This window comes from Taurulus bubalis (genome assembly GCF_910589615.1).
Source record: "Taurulus bubalis genome assembly, chromosome: 17".
NCBI lineage: Eukaryota > Metazoa > Chordata > Actinopteri > Perciformes > Cottidae > Taurulus > Taurulus bubalis.
The window spans coordinates 6,466,121-6,487,367 of record NC_136605.1 but is presented as its reverse complement, the minus strand read 5'-3'; the positions used below and the strand labels follow the sequence as shown (position 1 = coordinate 6,487,367).

The window sequence follows — 21,247 nt, the reverse complement described above, 5'->3', positions numbered from 1 at the left end:
ACAAATTGCAGTGTAATAAATAACTATTTACACATAAAGAAGCAAGTTTATAGGAATCTCTAAACATTTGGATGTTTTGGGAAATATGCTTCATATGGTTTTCAAGGTTTCCAATTTCAACAAAACAAACAAATACACTTTTCCACACAAATACAAGATAAGCACTCATGCTTGAGCTTGAGATAAACATGCCTATTTTATATATTCAAGTGCTGTACTTCTTAACAACCAACTAAATAATTAGGAGCATAATAACCCTGTCATACTGATGTGATTATTAATGTTGAAGTGTAAACAGATGAGGAGGCATGATGAGGTCGAGGCATTAAACTCGGGGCCTATAAATAGAAATCCCACTTGCTTTACTGAGCAGCAACACTCGTCTAGGTAGGTAATTAGATTTTGTGTGATAAAAGACAATATTAAACGGGTCCTAAGTTAATATTTCAGCAACATACTACACAGGCTACTGACTGCTCTTTCCACTGTCAGCATCAAAGATGCTCAGTGTGGTGATTAATTTACTGCACGGCACATATCTGCTCCGTTAGCTTCGATTATTCTGAAAGGTTCTCTGCAAATGTCAGTGCCTCGTTTTATAACAACCAAAACAGATGATGGGCAACATCACAAACATGTGGGACACTGTAATGGGAATTTTATATTCTTAGTTTTATTCTCTTTCTAGTTTGTGAGGTGGTCTACAAACTTCTGTATGCAAATCATTTTCTCTCCTACAGTCATCAAATGCAAATGCGATACCATTCCCGTACCTGGTATGAAGTAATTAATCACTTGAGTGGCCGGGTTGTCAACATAAGGGCAGAACAGAGACCTTTATGTTATGATTCTTAGGCAGACTCATAGTGACTCTCTGTAATGATGCCTCTTCTCTGCGCAGGGAATACATGATTTCATAGACAAGTTCTGGTTCTTTGATATTCGTCATTCCAGCTTTAAAAGACTCAACACCGGGTAAGGTAAAAGCTCCCGTCACAACACAGGGCCCATTTGTGTGTGAAGCACCTGGAAAAGGGTTCGTAAGAGAACGTACTTACTTGAACAGCAGGTCCTCCTCGTTACAGCGGATGATGTGATCAGATTCGGAGCAGGTGGCCGCACATTAAAACCTGTTCTTTTTTAAAAACGCCTCCTGGTTAGAGGCTCAATAAGTGATGGCATAGTCTTATGTAATATTGAACTAATAGCTCAATATGTATTCTGTACAGGAGCTGCTGATTATCTGCGGCATACCATTTACATCAAGTGTCAGCGACAATATAGAGACCATTATACAGCACTAAGTACTTAAAGTACTTAGTGCAAACTGTCCCCACATCCTGCTGCTGGTGGCTCTGTGAGCTCAGATATTGATGACAGAATGGATCAACTGAAGAGTCGCTGCACCGCATACAGACAGCTGATTTGAGAGGTGAAACATCCTGGAGCTGCCAATGACTAAAAGCAGGATGTGATTTAAAGAGTGGACGCTGGAATCACTGCTCCCTTTAATTCTATCAGCGATAAATGCACAGAGTGTACAGGTCCTCTAATTGAATAAGAAGGCCATGAGCGGTATGTGTGGGAAATGTTCAGTGACTTCACATTGATCTAATCACGTTCCTGTGTGACAGACGAGGATAATTCACAGGAGGTTTGCAGAACTCCTCCGTCGTCTGGCTTCGTCTCAAAGCCGTTCCGGGCGGCAAACTCGCCTTCAACCGGAGCCTTTGCTCCCGCTGCTTGAATTCAGCAGAGAATGCAACAGCTCACAGGAAGCACAGCGGCCTTGAATCCTTCAAAAAATATAATTACAAAATACCATCGCTGCATAAGACAAGAAAGGAGACAACACAGCCTGACACGGTGGTGATAAACCATTCAGTTTAAACTCAGTTCATTTGTGAGAAAAGCCGTGTTTAATTTGCAATCTGTAAAACTTGCAGTGCATGAAGCAGATATTATAGACAGTCCAGTACGAGGGCTTCTGTGTCATGTCCCATTCGAACCCCACTGGCAGCATGTATTAGTCTGACCTTGTATAGGAGCCTGCAACACACAGTTTTAACCTGGTACTTAAATTACATAATTACAGGTACAAAAATGTAGACTTTTAAAAAAGTTAATAAAATATAATCTAGCCGTATTCCCCAAATAATGTCTCAGAAACAATCCTTTACTTACTATCATTTCCTTTTGGTAAAGAGTGTAGTTAAACAGTGACGGTGAATGACACAGCATGAGACGTGGACACAGTGACAGTGGAGGCGGACACTCGGGACTCTTTACATCCCATAATGATTCGCATGACAGAAACGGCGAGGATGTGAATCAAATGCAGGAGCATGAACTGCTGACTATCTGTGCTGCATACTTTTTTACCCTCCATGTGAATGTGGCAGAGCGGGATGATCACTAGGACTCCATACATCCCTGTGTCTGCAGAGCAACAGTGTGTGTGTGTGTGTGTGTGTGTGTGTGTGTGTGTGTGTGTGTGTGTGTGTGTGTACACACAGTGTGAATCCTCTGTTCAAACCTGAAAGAGAAAACGGAGCTTTGCTTTTGAAGCTGGTCCTGTTATCGTTGGCACTTTATCAGTAAGAATTCTAATCCGCCTTAAATGAAAGAGACAGAAATCCACGTTCTCGCTCAGCGGAGGGGAAAACACAAAATCCCATTTTTGTTATTGCTCTGCGGGCTTCTGGGGAGGCTATTTAGTCTGAACAATCTCATCTCCTGTTTTATGAGGAGCCAAAGCTCTTCATCCAGCCACAGAACTAAGACCAGAGGAAAAGGTATTTTCATGGGGAAGGGTTTTTATATGTTATATATGTTTTTATATCACCTTATAGTCAACATGTATTATTTTGGAGATAAATTGAATAATCAATATTAATAAAAAGTTTTTTTTTGCCATCATTAGCAATGTCACTTAGCATTTAAGCTCTGATCATGTGGGAAAATATGGGGGGAAAAGTGCATTTGTAACATAACATGAACATGATAGCAAATGATCTATGTTGTTCTAGCAGCCGATTTACAGTGCAGATGTTATGTTTTGCAGTGTTTAACAACTTGACATTGGTTTTATGAATGCATAATGGACTAAAGGTACCAAATCCCCCTCAGCTAAAACCACGTGTTACCATTAGACCTCTTCGTAAAACAAAAACAAAAAAGAGGAAAAAGTACATCACATTACTGCAGTGTTCCTCCTCAGTAAAATGCAACTCTGCATAGATTCAGTTTAAGACACACACAGGTAAGAACCTATAACAGCACTATGAAGGGGAGCGAGAGGATGTACTGCGTCTCCAGCGATGTCGTCCAGCGTAGAAATCAGTAGCGAGGTCCTGGTGTTCAGCTGTCATTCAGGGCCGTCACAGAGGAACTTAAAACATAAAACACAAAGCCATCAGTCACATGGTAATCAATGGGATTAACATTAATGATACTAATGAAACAACCTGACTGCTTTCCACTTAGCTTCTGCATTACTTAAAACAGCAGCAGGGAAGCGTCTCAATCAAGTATCTGTTTACATGTCATTATTTCTTTGTTTACCAGAGGTGCTAGATCTGCTCCCACCAGAAGCAAAACTTCAACCCTGTGCTGTAATTTGATCCTATTTGGCTAAACAGAAGCAGCTCTGATAATGGGGCCTCCAGCATGATAACCTAGAGCTCATGAACAGGACTCAGGGACCGGTCTGCTCCTACCCAGGGACGTGGTGCTGTATCGTGTGCGCTGCAGGGTGGCGTAGCTCGGCTTATCCGACAGCAGGGCGCGGTGGGCCGGGGCGGCCGCTATTTCTCCGTTCCTCTGCAGCGAGGCACACCTGCGAAATGTCAAGTCCAGCCTCGTCTGGATGTTGCTGGAGCTGTGAGCGCGCTTTATGTCCACGGGGTCGTGGACGCCGGCCTTTCCGTTGACCAGCTGTACTTTGCAGTGACGGGCGTCGCAGCTCGGGGCGCCGCCGGCCGCCGCGGTCAGCGTTCCATTGGAGAGGGACAGTTTGGCTGAATTAGCGCTCGCTAGCTTCTCCGGGTGGCCGTGGTCGTTCACACGCTGCTCGGGCCCCTTGATTGGTGACCCGGGAATGTCTTTCTTCATGAAACCGGGTTTGAAAAAAGACAGGAGGCTGTCGTGGCTGCGGCCCTCCTGTCCCCTCTGGCCCCTCCTGTCCTCGGGTGGAAGGTCTGTCTGCAGCTTGAAGGTCACCCCTGGCTGGGCCTTGGTCCTTCTCAATGTGGAATCTCTGCTCTGAGGCGCGCTGTGGCTGATGTGACCCATCTGAAGCTGCATCTGGAGGTCCAGGGTCCTGCCGTGGGCCGGCTTTGCTCTCTTAGATGACCTCTGCCTAAGAGAGCCATCGTCCCTGTTACCGACTCCCTGGCTCATTCTTCGCTCCGCACAAGCCCGGCTCTGACCCTCTGGCGTTTTGGGGGAGTAACAAGTGTCGGAGCTGGTTCTGTCTCTGTAGCTGAGACTGCTGCCGCCAGGGGAGCTGCAGTCCTGTCCTTCGTCAAAGGCTCTCCCCGGGGCATTCCTCTGTGGCGGGGTGGCCACCAGCGTTATGATCGGCTCTTTGGTGCATCGGGGCCGGCGCCCAGACTCCAGGTACTCCACCAGCTCCCCAGGCCGGGTCTGGGCCGGCTGTCTAATGCGGTCCTTGGAGCCAAGCGACCACCGCAGTGGCAGAACTTTGCTCAGAGTCTCCTTGGGCTTCGTTGGCGATCTCATGCTCACACTCCTGCCTTGGCTCCCACGGACCAGCGGCTTGGCTGCAAACCCGTCTAGAGGAAAAGACACCACACGTTACTGCTGAGGTACACTGATAGTGTAAATATTAGTATAATTGTGTGCAAATACATAAGATACACAAGAATGAAAACGGATTACATTAACGCAACACACATTTTAACAATATACTGTAACATTGTAGAAATACATATTTCAAGGCATACAGATATAATGTCTTATTGCTTATTCAAGGGAAACAACAATTTAAAGTCCCAACGAGTTTCATGACACAAAATTCTCTTTTTGTTTCAATGCTATATTTATAAAAGACATTTCAGCAATATTATTTTAATCCACATTCTGAAACTACCTCTATATATAGTAATTTTCATTGTTAGTGACGGAGTCCGCCATTCCTGCACTGGATTGTTTTCACACACAGGACAGATTGAGAGGAAATTACTGTTAGTATTGTTCAGAGTATGTACTGGAGTAAGTACTGCTAATACAAACAAACCAAGTCCTACTCCAACTAATTCACATTAAACACAAAATAGTGTTGAGACAGCTAAAACATACTGTAGACGCTACTCCTACTTGTTTTGGGAGGTTCGTCTCCAAACACTGGCAGCTCAGGAGACTCTGGGGCCTGAATGGGCCCCGCAGGTCCAGGTCCTCCTGAAACCACGCTGCCCCTCTTACTGCCCCCTGCCAGCCGGACCAGCCAGTGGTCAGAGGTGGATGAGCTGGTGGAACCTGCAAAAAAAGCAGATATGGGTATTTGTGTTTTTTTTATTGCATTCATAATTTATCCAAAAACAAGCCATGTGCAGAGAGTCAGAAGGTTTCCCACAGCAAGCGTCACGGTGAGATCCACACCGCTGAATGAAATGTGATATCAGGATATCATCAGTATTTTCACCCAACTGTGAACACCCCTGAACAGGCTGGAACATGAACATGACTTCTGTTTGCTGGCAGCTGGTCTGTTTTTTTCTTTTTTCTTAGAGAAAACAGAGATAACAATGAAATGTTTATTTGTTACAATGTTTATTTTGGCAGCTACATAATCTAAATCAAATGTCTCTGTATATTATAAATAAAAACAAAAACAAACATTTTCTAATCTAACTTGATGAATTAAGAGTTTACTTGTTGGAACAGACCAGTTTTGGTGAGTTTTATCTTGTTACTGTTGTGTTTGAGGCTAGCTGATCTCTCACCCCCCCCAGGCTGTTATGAGACACCATCCGCAAAAGATGTGATGATCAACCACCCGGACCCGACCCCTAAACCGCCAACATTATACATTATACATTATACAGGACTGACACAAGAAGGGCAGAGACGGCTGGAGTGTGTTTTGAGACAGACAGAGAGCCCCTCTCTCAAACACAAGAGAGGGCAGAAGGTGACAAAAATAAAGAGCGACTTTATTATTCCAACTACATTTTAGTCCTGTCTTCACGATATTACACGTTTGTTATCGTCGTCGTTGTCCATTGACGCCGGTACCGTCTCGTCATCGTCTTAGTTGTGGAAAAATAAGTCGGTAACAAACATATTCTGCTCACATATGCAATAAAAATGCACACCGCTGCTGCTGCAAAGCAGTGCATCAGCCAATTTGACAGACGGTAATTACAGAGGAGAAGAACAACAACTCTGCAGGCCCAACTGTGGATAATGATTGTGTGAGATGTACAGATACTCTCACATTACTCATTATGTCTGTGTTTTGTCAAAAGGATGCCAGGAAGATCCCACCCGCTTCTTAACATAACGAGCCGCTGCAGAGGATTTGAAAGGACTAACCGGTGACTGAGGAACTGGCCGACCACGGGGGGATGGTGTTCCTCCTCTGGTAGAAGAGGATGTAGGCTCCACGTGTGCACACCTCCGCTTCAGGTACCGCCTCGGCGCTGCTGTCATCGTAGCTGTACCACTGGCCGTCCACCGAGTTCCTGCAGAAGGCTGCAATCACATGACCAATGGGATAAATTACAGGAACGTTTAGAGCACCACTGGTTCATATCAATTTGGCAAAGGATATTTGCAAAAAGATAGTATTTTTAAAGGTTCTGCCATCATTCCCACTTGGTTTTTTGAGAGGCTGGTGCCCCGATGTGTCCCGTCTTACTTTGCTGAAATTAAGATGTTGGATGTCTAAAAACATTTTGAAAACTTAAATAAATGGCTTCAAACTCGACTTCTTTATAATGGTCCTAGCACTACCATTACGCTGCATGCACTGTGCGTGAGTGTCACTTAAATGGCCCATTTTTGTGACATCATGATGTGAAGTTTCGGCCCGGCTCCCATAGCAACCTGTCTGTGCAGGGATGTTAACTGTAAGCTCTCACTGACACGCTGGTTGTGGGATTGCTTCAGGCAGCCCAACGCAATCTCTCTTCAATATCTAGTAGTGCCTTATTAGATAGAGATAAAAAAACGAAGCCTGAGGTTTAGGTGTTCTTGTTGACTCTGAGCCGTTTCACCACGGTCAAGTCAGTCCAAACTATTGCTGTCTTTTTAATTTGTTGCCATCGGATTTCATCTTTCACGTTTTGGTCTTTATCTACTTTTTATTCCCTGCATACGTAAAAAAGAACTTTGTAATGTTTATGAAAAGGTGCCATGAAAATCATACTATTACTACTACTGCAGGCGATTCAGACCTGTGTAATGTCCGCCGTGCATTCCTCCGTGGTGGTTGCACACGGCATACAGGTCGTACAGGAAGTCGGGAGGAGCCAGGTCAGGCCGCCGGGGCTGCGTCCAGCCAGGCTGCAGCGGGGGCTGGTGGGGGGCGTGGCTGCGGCTCACCATGTGCGGCGTCATGTCCAGGCCCGCCAGGGGGAAATGCACGAACGTGGTGAGCTTGTTCCTCCGCTCACCCACCTGCCTGAAGCGCTTCAGGTGGAGGATGAGGATGTCCGGGAGCGTCCACAGCGTCATCTTCACCATGCCCTGCTGCAGCTGCTGACAGTGGGGGCACTTCCAGGCGTCGTCCGGGGCGAGCTGGTGGGGGAGAGGGGAGGGAGAGAGGGGAGAGGAGAGAGGGGAGAGGAGAGACGGGAGAAGAGAGGGGAGAGGAGGAAGGGAGGAGAGGAGAGAGGAGAGAGGGGAGAGGAGGAAGGGAGGAGAGGAGAGAGGAGAGGGAGGGAGAGAAGGGAGAGGGAGGGAGAGAGGGGAGAGGAGAGGAGAGAGGGGAGATGAGAGGGGAGAGGAGAGAGGAGAGAGGGGAGAAGAGAGAGGAGAGAGGGGAGAGGAGGAAGGGAGGAGAGGAGAGAGGAGAGGGAGGGAGAGAAGGGAGAGGGAGGGAGAGAGGGGAGAGGAGAGGAGAGAGGGGAGAGGAGAGGGGAGAGGAGAGAGGAGAGAGGAGAGAGGGGAGAAGAGAGAGGAGAGGAGAGAGGGGAGAGGAGAGGAGAGAGGAGAGAGGAGAGAGGGGAGAAGAGAGAGGAGAGGAGAAAGGGGAGAGGAGAGAGGAGAGAGGGGAGAGGAGAGGGGAGAGGAGGAAGGGAGGAGAGGGGAGAGGAGAGAAGAGAGGAGAGAGGGAAGAGGAGAGAGGGGAGAGGAGAGAGGAGAGGAGAAAGGGGAGAGGAGAGAGGAGAGAGGAAAGAGGAGAGGAGAGAGGGGAGAGGAGAGAGGGAAGAGGAGAGGAGAGAGGGGAGAGGAGAGAGGAGAGAGGGAAGAGGAGTGCAATCAACAGAATGCTCAACAGAATCATATTCTTGTAAATCTGTGCTTGCTCCTGAGGGAATGTTGGGTTTCTGTACATTATTGAATATAGAATAAACATAGATTAAATAGAGTGTGTGTTATGAGTCATTACTGTATAAAGTAATGTCATTTAATGTCAAAGCTGTTGCCATGGCTCTTACTTTTAAATCTCTTTTCACATCGCCCCGCTGATTACCATCTTGAATACTCTGCAGCAAAGACTTCTTGCATTAAACAAGGTCATCCTTTTACACGTTTTACATACTATTGTGAAAGCTGGAAAACAAGTCTGCACTGGCTACTTCCAAAAAGACAGAAGAAAATAAAAATGCATAAACCTCTAAATTCAGACATCACGTCCCTCGATGACATGTATGAGAGACTGCAGAGTGTTTTGTAATGTTTCACCATCATCGCTTCCAGTCACAGAGCGGTTTCACTTCTCCTTCCACCTCACTCTGCGTCTCTGAGAGCAACGGTTTAATGAAAGCTTAAACGCCTACTTACCACAAGCCACGTGATGAATAAATGCGGGATGTCGGGATCAGGGAAGCAAAAATATTATTTCCCAGGTGTACTGCAAGAGATGATGTTCATGCTAAAAGATTTAAAATAAGAAAAGCCACTCCGAAGGTAATAGTGCTACATTTAATGCTGCCTTCACGGTCTGGGCTCTGTTGTGATCAATAGTTAATCCTGAGATGTGAATGAAGGGTTTTGGTCTCATTGGTGTTGGAGCGATGTGAACAATGTCTGTTAACAATAAAAAACTGAACAATGAAGCGCTGAACATTTTCCCTTGTTCTTGGCCTCAGAGGTGTGTGTGTGTGTGTGTGTGTGTGTGTGTGTGTGTGTGTGAGAGTGTGTGGGAGGGAGCGCATGCAGGTGACGTCTGGATTTAACCTCGTGGAAAAAGAGGAGAAGAGATTCGATAATTATGAAATTATCTCTTCATCTTTCAAGGCTTAGATAGACAGAATAACACAGCCTCCCTAATGTCTCACTAATGTGCCGACGTGTTGCTTCTGATGTCCCACAGGTTGTGAGAGAAATGCTAATATTGTGATTGCAATAATATGATGATGGATATTATTAAGTCTGGGATTCTTAAATTCCTGGCTTGAGTTATCATCCGTACATATGGGCAAACTAAACGCACACAGCTGATGTTCCTTCAGACTTAAAGGTCAAACATGTGGGCACATTTAGAGCGCACTGGTCCGCTGGGACCTGCAGGCTGTCTGCAGGGCCGAGCTTGAGCCTGCAGCGCCACTGGGTGGTGACACAAGGTAACAGCAGCAGCAGTGTCACGGCACCAGCAGTTGAGAAGGAAAGAAGGTAGAAACAGGGCAGGACATAAGGTGTGTGTTATTCGGGTGTCCAAAGTATTAACACACACCTCATACTTCAAAGTCAACAGCGATACGCTAAGGTCTTCTATTGTTGGGCTGAGCTGCATGTTGGTAAAGAGAACTGAAATATGCTCTCCTTTACTGCACACATAATAATGACAGGCTTAATTGGCTGCATAGCTCCTCATTCATTTGTAAATGTATTTCAGAAGGAGAAACTACTAGAACTCCATGGTGGTTCAGTCCAGGTTGGGCTGATAGATTTGTGGATAATAATTCTTTAGACACGGTTTCACAAAAAGACTGGAAACTATACGTTTGAAAGATTGCATTCTCCAGGTGCATCTGAGCCATTCAGTGGAACAAAATGCTTTTGAAGCTGTACGGGGTAACGGAAGGTTTTCTAAACTGCACAACATTTGCATTTCCTGTGTTTCACACACTGACGGAATTTCCACATGATTCCCTTCGTTGAGAGAAAAGTACAAATGCCTTAAACAACTCTTTATTCCAATTTTATATTCTTTGTTTATATGATCTATTATTTGTATGTATTGATACCTTAATATTTTTCCTGCAATATTTTGTTTGACGGACAGCGATATCAACTGTATTTATCATTAGCATGGAATAAAAATAGGTCAAACTTAAATAAATAACAAACTCTTAATAAGACCTGATGTTTTCTTGAATCTTTCATGTTTTATTTGAGTTTGACATCCAATGTGTATCTTGTACGCATAAATAAACTGTTTCACACTTTTCCTGTTCAAACATCTGCTTTTGAGAAACGCCAAAATAAAATGTTTCATCAATAATTAGAGCTGCTGCAGAATGTCAAAATCGGTTGTCATTAGGATAATTGTGTTGAATATGATGGGAAACAGCTTGTTTTGGAGTCGCTTTGTAGATCCCGCCTCCCTACTGTAAGGAACGGTTAACAACAGCAGTAACATGCCGGTACGTAAGGTGATCAGGGATCCAGGAGTCAGGGCTCTTGCGGGCATCAAAAGACAACACACTACCTGTTCCTCTTTGGTGTAGAGCTGGAAGCACTCGTCCAGCGTGCAGCTGTACTGCTGGACGTGCTGCTGCTGCTGATTCCTCACGCTGTCCGCGTCCTTCACCACCTCCTCCTGAATGTTACCAAACAGGCTGTGTGGAAAAAGGTGGTGATCAAATATACTGCAGCTTCAAGTCAGGATAACAGAGAGAAAGGCGAGAGTAGACCGATGGTGGTCTGTAACAGAAAGCAGGACTGACCAGTCTTTGATTCTGTGATCCCACTCGATGATGAGCTTCACGTGTGGGGGTCCTCCCGAGCAGCAGAGCTTCAGAGCTCTAAAAGACATCAAGGTGAAAGGTCATCCAGTGCACAAAGTCCATCAACTGCTACCGATATTACCCGTTTTACTCTCACCAGGGTTTCCGAAATCTGCTGCACTTTCAAGCTTTGAGACATTTACAGTAAATTTACTGCACCACCAACCTTATTCTAAACATTTGAGTGCACTTGTATTGAGGCTTCTTGGCCACTAGGTGTCAGTGTTCAATAACAGAATGCAATGAAGCAGGAATGGCTGAATGACTGTTGTGTTAGCGAGAAAGTAACTGTGTGTGATTGTGTTGGGGATTTAGCTGTATATGTTTAGCTAAACCAAGATAACATTTAAAGATACATGATATCTTTTTGTTTTGGTCACAGCCCTCAGAACAAAACATGGTTCCCACAGTTCTCAACTCAAAGTATAGACTTCTTCTTCCTGGATTCTCAATCACACCTCACAGTCTTCATCAGACCACATTGTGGGAAGTGGTTGAAAGCTGAAGATAAAGCCATTAAGTGGCTCTTGATTAATGATAATCTTTGCACAAACTACTATTTCAAAAGGTCAAGAGTAAACTTGACTGGGTGCTACTGTAAGGGAATGCACACCAAGCACAGATCAACTTAAACCTTACAAGGAGCGTCTCAAACACGTCTCAAAGGAAACTGTTTAAGCAAAGAGAAATGGCGTCGTGCCTATTAACACAGTGTTTTCACTGAACTGTGATATATGTGGCACTTGAGAACAACTCTACAGCCGCGCTAGCATCTCCGTTAGCTATAATTAGTCACAGCAGCAGGGCTCTCAAGTTTTTAAGACAGGTGAGAGTGACATATCCTCCTCCCTCCCCCCATGCCGTATGCCCACAGACCAGCTCCCCTCCTCCCCATATTATTATTAGCTTTATTTTCATTGGTTGCTGGATTACATTTAACCCAGATACAACAGATACGTTTTTCTGATTGGCTATTCGTGTAGCCCATTTCTTTTTTTTGATTGGCTGATGAGTCCAGGGGATTCGGGGGAGACGTGCTTGATTCCTCCATGGTGAGTGCAGCGCGACCAGGTCATGTTTGTGTGCTGCGGCACATTAAATAGCCTAGAGTTTTTTTTCAGCGTGAGAAATACGATGTGTGGCGGGAGGGCGTGACTTAAGACCGAAATGCGTGACAGTCACGCTCAATGCGTGACACTTGAGAGCCCTGCAGCAGTGGTCTGAGCTAAATGCTAAAATCAGCATGCTAGTATACTCGCTATAACGCAGTGATTTGGATCCTTTTGCTTATGAGAAACATACGTATAAGGTTTTCAATCTTAGTTTAGCGTTAATTAACACGAAACAGTTCAGCTGAGGCTGAATTACATTAGTTTAGCAGCTATTTAGTCATAAGGACATATTGATGACGAGATAAAAAGTTAAGAGGATCAAAGTTATTACAATTCATCCCGAGGGGAGAAGGAATGTCTGTACTAAATGTAATGGGGATCCATCCAAGAGCTTTCTAAGAGGTTTTACAAGAAATCACACCTGCCAACCTCATATCGTATGTGCGGATACGGGAGTGTGAGTCAGATCGGGTGTCCTGCAGCACGGGAGCCCCACAAGGAACCGTTCTGGCTCCATTCCTCTTCTCCATATACACCTCGGACTTCAACCACAACTCTGCAAACTGCCACCTGCAAAAGTTCTCTGACGACTCTGCAATCGTCGGCCTCATTTCCGCCGATGACGACAGGAAATACAGAGAACTGAACCAGGGCTTTTTAGGATGGTGCCAGCGAAACCGCCTCCAGATAAACTCCAGTAAGACCAAGGAGCTGGTGGTGGACTTCCGCCGGGGTAAACGCCCTCCTCCGGTACCGGTGAGCATCCAGGGACTGGACATTGAGATCGTCAAATCTTATAAGTACCTGGGTGTTCACTTGAACAACAAACTGGACTGGTCTGACCACGCTCATGCACTTTATAAAAAGGGACGGAGCAGACTCTTTCTGCTGAGGAGACTGAGGTCTTTTGGGGTGCAGGGAGCACTCCTGAAGACCTTCTTTGACTCCGTGGTGGCATCAGCCATCTTTTACGGAGTGGTCTTCTGGAGCAGCAGCATCACTGCAGCTGACAGGAGGAGACTGAACAAACTGGTGAGGAAGGCCAGCAGCGTGCTGGGACGTCCTCTGGATACCGTGGAGGTGGTGGGGGACAGGAGGATGATGACGAAGCTCTCGTCCATGATGAGCCACGCCTCCCACCCCATGCAGGACACCCTGGCAGCGCTGCACAGCTCCTTCAGTCACCGGCTGATTCTACCCGGTGTCTGAGGGAGAGGTACCGAAAGTCTTTTCTCCCCGCTGCGGTCAGGCTGCACAACCAGCTGAGCTCCCAGTAAACCACTTTGACAATCGAACACTTGATCTGAACTTGGTCACTTTGTCACTTTATCATTCACCTGGTGCAATATTACGTGCAATACGTTTACGTTTAAGTACTTTTTATATATATACTTTTCTATCCAGTCTGTATATGAATATTCTACTGTTTTACTGCTTATTTATATTTATTTATATTACTTGATTTTATTTTATTATTCTTATTATTCTTCATTCACTTGTGAGCAGTGCTGCTGTAATTCTGTAATTTCCCCAGTGAGGGACTAATAAAGGATTATCTTATCTTATCTTATCTCATGGTGGAGCTAGAGGTGAAGGGAAAGGAATTCACCAGAGCCATTGGGATTCATGGCAGTGGTGGACTGAATAACAGACACTGGCATCCATTAAGGCACATTGTTAGCGTAGGTAAAATAAGCCAAGGATTAGGTCAATATGCTCTTTGGTACAAGGACCACAGTATTATGAACACAGACAGTCCTGTACAAAGCAGACTTAAACACTTGCACTAGTACATTCTTATGCTGAGTCGGGTTGACTTAAGGAAAGAGAATATTTCTGAATCATTAGAGTTCAAACTCCATCATTACGTTAGTTTCTAGGATACAGTGTGCTTCACATTTGCATTTCAAAAGCTTTCAAAAGCTTTTGCCACATAAGTGCTATTCAACGAATGAACTGCTCTTAGCGACTACACAAATGGAAGTCTTTTCAAGACCTTGCCAAAATGCCTCCTTGGAACAGCGATTCACTCCTGCACCTGAAAGCCACGATTTGTGGAAGGGACAGAAATGTCTGCACATTTCAGTCAATGCTGCAAAATCTGTTTTATGATATGCATAAAAAGAAGATAAAAAAACATCTGTGTAGACGGGGCCGGTCATCAAAATGGGCTGGACATCTTTAACAGTCACATTAGTGTGTCACATTTGTTTTAACGTCAAAATGTCTCCAGTAACTCGCTGCCTGGCCTGTGGTTGTGGCCTTCCTCAAGAAACACATGATGACATTAGAGCAGATTTAAATTGCATTATTATTGATTGCATCAGATCAAATTGGAAAGCGCCTGTGGGAACATTAGGTCATTTCAGCGTTGAAAATTTGGACCATCATGGAGCAGTAATTCCACCACATAAGAACACATTTAGAATAATCTAATAATGCTCTCGTCTAATAGAAGAATGAAGTATCCAGACAGCCAACAATAACAGTCACCCTGGACCGTGTGCTGGTGGTGTTTGCACCTGCAGGGATACAGAAATGTGTCGTTCCAGTAATGCGTCAGAAGATACAGGACCTATTAATGCATGAACGGTTATTCATTTTTAGTTGGCCTAACAGCCTAAAGCCGCAGAGAACGATTCAGCTATCAACACCCCCAAAACTGTGCAGAACAAAAGCCAATATCAGTTAAGAGAAAAAGATGTATGTACGGTGAGCTCGGGTGAAAAAACAACTCACACATCCAGAACAGCAGGACTCGGAATAAGAGTCAGCAGAGTGTGTGTGTATGTATGTGTGTGTGTGTGTGTGTGTGTGTGTGTGTGTTTCATGACTTTCCGACCGCCTCACCTGTCGACAGCGGGGTGGTAGAGCGGCCGCCCGTCCTGAGGAGACAGGTAGCTGTAAAATGCCGATCCTCCCACCACGCGGATGTTGAACAGCACTCTGGTATTCTGAAAGAAGAGAGGCACAACAAAAGCACTGTGAAGCCATCAGGGTATATTTATGCCTTTTGAGACTATAAACAACAACAATACAAGCTTCCTCGACTTGACATCTTCCACATGAAGACTCTAAATAACACCGGTCTTGCATGTCCCTCAGGATGAATATTAATAAGTTTGACCCCCTGTCTTTTCACTTTCTGCTGTCATATTCAGGTATAATTTTTAATTAGTCCATTACTTTGACTGATGACCAAAAATCCTGCAAAACTAATCACGTTCCCATCAGCCTCAGCTGTGCTGTGCGTTTAGGTGGCAATTAGCAAATGTTAGCGTGTTAACTCGCTGATCTTAGACGGTGATGAACAACATAAACATTGCACCTGCTCTACATCAGCATGTAAACATTGTCATTATGAGCCTGTCAGTATGCTGACGCTAGCATTTAGCTCAAAGCACCGCTGTGCCTAAATGCAGCCTCAGACTCTTAACAGTAAGTCTTGTTGAGATCTATAATGAGCACGGCCACCCCACGGCGATCCACCGCCACCACAACGTGAGGATGCTGCTGTGAGCGCTCAAACTACGATGGGTTTCATGACGGCAAGATGAGAACACCGAGACTCAAGGTTTAAAAAGGAGCAGCAGCAACATTTGTCATGACTTTGCTGTGATCGGTTTGGAGACTTCAACGGTAAAAAAGTGGGCTCAAATGGTTTTATGAATGTGGGTGAGTTTGTGTGTGTGTGTGTGCGTAAAAGAGTAGTGCACGTTTATCTGCTTTGATCTAAAGGGACACAAAACCAAGGAAGTCAGTTTTTAAACTGCACAAGTGTTGTTCAGGTTCAGCAGTGATTTCACTCGCATTTTCTATCTCAAAAGATTGTCTTTCTGCAGCAAATCATTATTTCTAGCAATTAACCCCTCGCATCAGATCAAAAAACTTGACTTTAGTACACTTATTTGTCGCTGGCACATGCCGACCAAGTCTTGTTCGGCTGCTCAAAACAATAAAAAAACAACGCTGAATCGGGATGGAGTCGATATAAACGCTGCCGCATTTTTACTCTCTCAGGGTTGACTTTATTCAACAAGTTTGCTGTGAACGGGCTGAAGCAATAACCAAAAAGTCACAGGAGAACAAAGTAGGCCATCATGAAATATAGGCCGAGACCTGCACCTGATATTTTGAGCTCACAGCGGTTCAGCTTGAATCAACATGTAACACCTCAACACGCAGCACCGTGTGAACGTTTCGTTTGCAGTATTATCTTACAGAAAAAAATGAGAATAATAAACCCATAGATCATCAGACCACTCGCTCATATCACTCTCGACTGGACTGGAAAGCTGAGTTGAAGAAAACAAAGAAAGAACTCATATTTTCCTGATATCTTCTTGTCCTCAGCTGAAGCCTGCTTATATTACTCCGAGATCTGCTTTAGATTGGAGGTGCTTTGGAGGAGCGAAGGGGCGCTTAGCAAAAAAAATGAAATTGATTTTCTCTTGTTCCAGTGAAATCTAGTGTTGGAGCTGCTGGCGGAGCTCAAACACAAACAGCCACTGTGAGTCCTGTGAGGAAAGCTCCCTGCAGCGGGATCCGTCTGATGACAAGGAGCGCAACAAAGAGGACAGCGCATTCCTGGAAAATATTGACATGCTGAACACATGAACCCACTGGAACGAATAACCCTGAGGGGGAAGTTATACAACAGAATGAATGCCTCACATATGCAATACACAGTACTGTTAAAAGCATCAGTAGTACCAGTGAGATAATACTGCAGTAGTTACCACTTTACTACTTGATGTCGGAACAAATAACATTGAGCTCTCACTGAGAGTACAGGTGCAGAGCCGTGTAACTAACACCATGTTATCTTCTCCTCAGCGCTGCAGCATCATGCGCTGAAGGACGCTGCAGGTATCAAACTTCCCCGTGGTGCTTAGGGGTCGTGAGATGCTTTTCCAGAGAACTTTTCTGCGTGTTCATTTTCAATCTGCTGCATGAAAAACAAAACAAAACAAAACCCCCGGAGCGCTAGATGACAAGTGTAAAGCCCAAGTAAGTTGTCTTTTTATTACAGACTTGGGCTCACTTTGAGTGCTAGTGACAGGCTTGTTTGCGCATGGGAAGACCACCCAAAGAGTCCTCCCAACTTCTCAGAAATAGAGTTTTTCTCCCTAAACACTGTTTCAAAAACCAGGAGGAGATTCCTTGTAAACACAAGACACACATTTCAACACCTTTTCAAAAAGGTATTGTATTTGCAAAGCTTCTGACTGCTTAGACAGAAAGATCCAATTGAATTGTCTGTGCGCTAAACCCGTCCCTAAACAGTGATTTTCCAATTACGAGCATAGCGTAGCTTTATGTAAGGGCTGTCGAGCTTCGTCTTTCTCCACATGTTGAAGTGGTTTGCCCGGGGCTCAAATAAGATGACTTTACATTGAGGAGTTTGCATGCCAAAGAATGCAATTGAAAGAGTGTAAGGAATTATGTTAACAGTATGTGCCTACTTTAAGGTCAGCTGAAAACATTCCCAGGGTGCTGCAGGGAAGATGTGTCTTTGTCGGCCAACCCCCAACGTTAGCGTTGCACTGTTTCCCTCGACAGAGAGACATTCTGCGGAAAATAATCTCTGTGGCAAACAAACGTGTCTGATACTTACACGTTTTGTTCTGCAAGATGATCATAGATCTATAACTACGCTATGGTCACATGAGGCTGTGAAGTCAGACTAGTCGCAAGATGAAGTTGTGTCATCTCTTTTAGCCACCGCCTTTTTAAAGAAAGAAGTTTAAATTCACAAGAGGGGTTCTTTATTGACGTATAAAGAAGTTTGAATCTCTTAAGCTTGTGTTAACCGCAGACCTTACTTCAGGCATCTAAGCAAATCCCCATTAAAAAAAAACACATTGACTTTGAGACGAGGGAACCGGGGAAAAGATGCTGACTCATTTCTGGATTTTGGGACTCATTCCTGCAGCACTCGATATAGCTGTTGCTCTTCACTGGATACGCTCCAGCAACACAAACTCGTTGTCTATGATATTGTGACGTTCAGCCAACACATTGTTTAGTCCTCATCCTAACAGCCTTTTTCCTTTAAAATATCTTGTAGAGATCAAACAATTAATCAAACCTCTTTCTGAAGAATTTAAAGACGTACATCTGTGAACTGTATTGGCTGAGCGAGGACAGAAAGCTTGGGAAGCATCAGGGTTGAGGCTTGAATTGTCAATCATTAAGGTTCAGACATAATCATCTGGAAGGTAAAATATTGTATTGTGTGTGTATGTATCCATGTCTGAGTGGACAGGAAGAGGAATATGTGAGAGAAACACCAGTAACAAGAATAAACACATCATCAGTCTGTCTGTCTGTCTGTGGGAAAGAGAGTACGTGTAAGTGAGGAGAAAAATGAACGAACGAGTATCTGAGGTCGGGCCAGGCTCAGAGCAACGTCGCCCCTGTCAGCGAGACTGCTGAGAAGAGGAGGGGGAAACTTGTGAAAATTCATCTCATCATCCTGTCAGGGGACCGCAAGCGCGTGAGGGCTCGGCGGAGATTCAAAAGTCTCTCATGTTTCCCCATGAGAAACTCCTTGGTCTTGGTTTCAACCAATTTTAATGACTTTTGGTGTTCAGTGAGGAATGTTTGTGGCATTGTTTATGCCTGACAAAGCAAAAGAGCTCCAATTACAGCGCGTGCAAAGAACAGTGTTTCATTCTGTTGTGTGTGTGTGTGTGTGTCTGTGTGTAGAGGGATTTACCTTTGTTGGTGTAAGTAACGTATGGGCCTATGCACCATTTGTCAACATAGAAACAGAATAGGAGTAGAATATGGGCAAGGTCATTTGACTAGTACAAAAAAAAGGCGATTGTTGTTTGTTGAAATGGGGACAACAACTTCACCGGCCATGAAGATGTTGAAGATGACAGCGAACGCAGCCACAGAGAGGTCACTGGCTAGCTAGCTAGTCTTTCTCCAGACCGGTGGGTACTGAGGCGGAGGGACTGTCGGAACCAGTGCTGCCTCATTAAAGCATATATGGGGTGACTATGGCTAAGTGGTTAGCATGTCCCTCTTTCAATCAGAAAGCCAGTCCATGTCATTGTGTCCTTGAGCAAGACACTTAACCCCAAATTGCTCCCTGTTGCTGTGTCTGCGGTGTATAGAACAAACATGTAAGTCGCTTTGGATAAAACCGTCAGCAAAATGAAATGTAATGCATAGAGAAATTAGCAAGCTAGCTAACTAGCCAGCTGTTTGCTAATAACTAGCTTTGTAATTTTACCGGGTACAGAAAATGAGCCGAACAAAGTTGTCGACCTGCTGGCGTTAGCGATGTGCTTTCCTACGAGTGTGCGGTTGAAGCGTTAAGTCGTTACATTTTACTCTGTAACTGAATTATGCTGCTAAAATGACGATGTCAGTAGCAGGGAAAAAGTGCCAGAGAAGGCCATGCGCTTTTGTTTTTTAATTGCATCTTTGCCGAAGCTAAAATTAGACATTAGCGGAAACATCCACTTGTGTGTGTAACACAAAACTACAGATTCTGTGGAGATGAAAGACTGAGAGCAAACATCTGCTCTGAGCACTGCTCCGGCAAACGTATTATCCTGGTACGAGCCTGGTTTGAATCAATGGCTGACAGCATGGGGCACAAAGGAGACGGCAAATCTCCAACAGAGTTACTGAAGACGTTGCACCTGACTCTTCTCCTCGGCTCTCTGCTGGCACTTCTCAAAGAGCACTGAGTAATAGGCAGCAGGCTGGTCAACAGTTTCCGAGCACGATTTCCAATGCTCTGTGTGGCTCTTTACTGCAGCTGTGTGTCAGCTGTCAGCAGCGGCTGATTGGAAATCTGTTTGGCGACATGTCAGTGAGCAGAAACCAGCGCGAAAATGGACCCTTTGGCTTAAGTGAAGTAAATAATTGATTCGACAGCGACACGCTGTACAGCAGGGGTGCATCTCAGCAAACTGTGCTGTTTGCATTTCTATCAGTACGACCCGCGTCCTACAGTAGTCACACCGGCGGTGGCAAGTAAACAAGGCGAGCGACTCACCGACTGAACCAATCAAGTCTCATTAGCACACACTGCCCTGCAGCCTGTCACAGCAATATATATGCAAATATATTACAATGTACAAAGAGAGAGTGAAATGTGTGCGGCACCACAATCTCTAATTGTCTGACTATTCAAATGAGTTATTATTTAACATATAAGATGTGTGCATCAAATTATTAAAAATATGCTGTAGCCCTAACTCCTGATGATTAATGGTTAGCCAGCTAACTTTGGGCTTCACAATGTAATGACTGCATTTTAATTTGCATAATTGTAATAATCAATTTCTGTAATTACTGACATTAATTGGTTCAGTATAAAGAAGCTAATGTACTCGCTGCGGGCCAGGGGACTGAAAGATGAATCAATGATACGATTATTGGAAATAAAAAGTGAAGCCACAGTGTACTGTATTGCTCATTTAGTGTTTTAAAAATCCCCTAATTTATCAACACACTAACAGGAATGACAGCAGTGAACAGCCGTAAGCGTGTCTCTGTCTTTCTTTGACTGTAAGTGTCCCTCCGTGTGTCAGTGAGTGCTCGTCCCAAACCAGTTAACCTGACTGTGGTCTGGAGTGCCAGCGGGTGCAGCGAGAAGAAACCAATTCCTTTCTGCCTCCAGCTGGCGCTTTAAGCTCTCCCACCTGCACCACACAGGGCCATTGTGTGGTCATGCGTTTATTTGTCCCGAGCCAATAAACCCCGGCTCGGAACAGGTGCGCCGGCCGGCACGGCAGGAGGGATGTCCCCATGTCCCCGTCTCTGCCACCAGCAGGTGCTCAAAACAAGCCTGCCCACGCGACGAGGCTATTAAAATGTATGAAACAATTTCTATTGCCTTATTACACATTACACAGGGCTGCACTGCGACTTTAGTCCAGGGGTTTCCTGGTTGAGATGCAGTAAATACTAAATGGAACGAATAATAAATCCGCCGCTCCAGCTGGCAGTTGCAGAACTCGCAGCCGA

General features: G+C 44.8%; 1 protein-coding gene across 1 annotated transcript in view; it reads right to left on the bottom strand.

Annotated features, from left to right (window-relative positions):
- Nucleotides 1–3,066: 3,066 nt before the first annotated feature.
- The window catches only part of usp43b (ubiquitin specific peptidase 43b), a gene marked incomplete at its 5' end in the record, with an annotated part of 64,380 nt that continues 46,199 nt past the window's right edge, over nucleotides 3,067–21,247 (bottom strand). Inside the window, 8 exons of the mRNA XM_079233742.1 lie at nucleotides 3,067–3,391; nucleotides 3,720–4,796; nucleotides 5,341–5,499; nucleotides 6,559–6,717; nucleotides 7,422–7,764; nucleotides 10,844–10,973; nucleotides 11,082–11,159; nucleotides 15,104–15,207. Coding sequence (XP_079089868.1) covers nucleotides 3,381–3,391; nucleotides 3,720–4,796; nucleotides 5,341–5,499; nucleotides 6,559–6,717; nucleotides 7,422–7,764; nucleotides 10,844–10,973; nucleotides 11,082–11,159; nucleotides 15,104–15,207 — 2,061 coding nt within the window. The 3' untranslated portion in view covers nucleotides 3,067–3,380. The remainder of the gene's footprint in view (nucleotides 3,392–3,719; nucleotides 4,797–5,340; nucleotides 5,500–6,558; nucleotides 6,718–7,421; nucleotides 7,765–10,843; nucleotides 10,974–11,081; nucleotides 11,160–15,103; nucleotides 15,208–21,247) is intronic.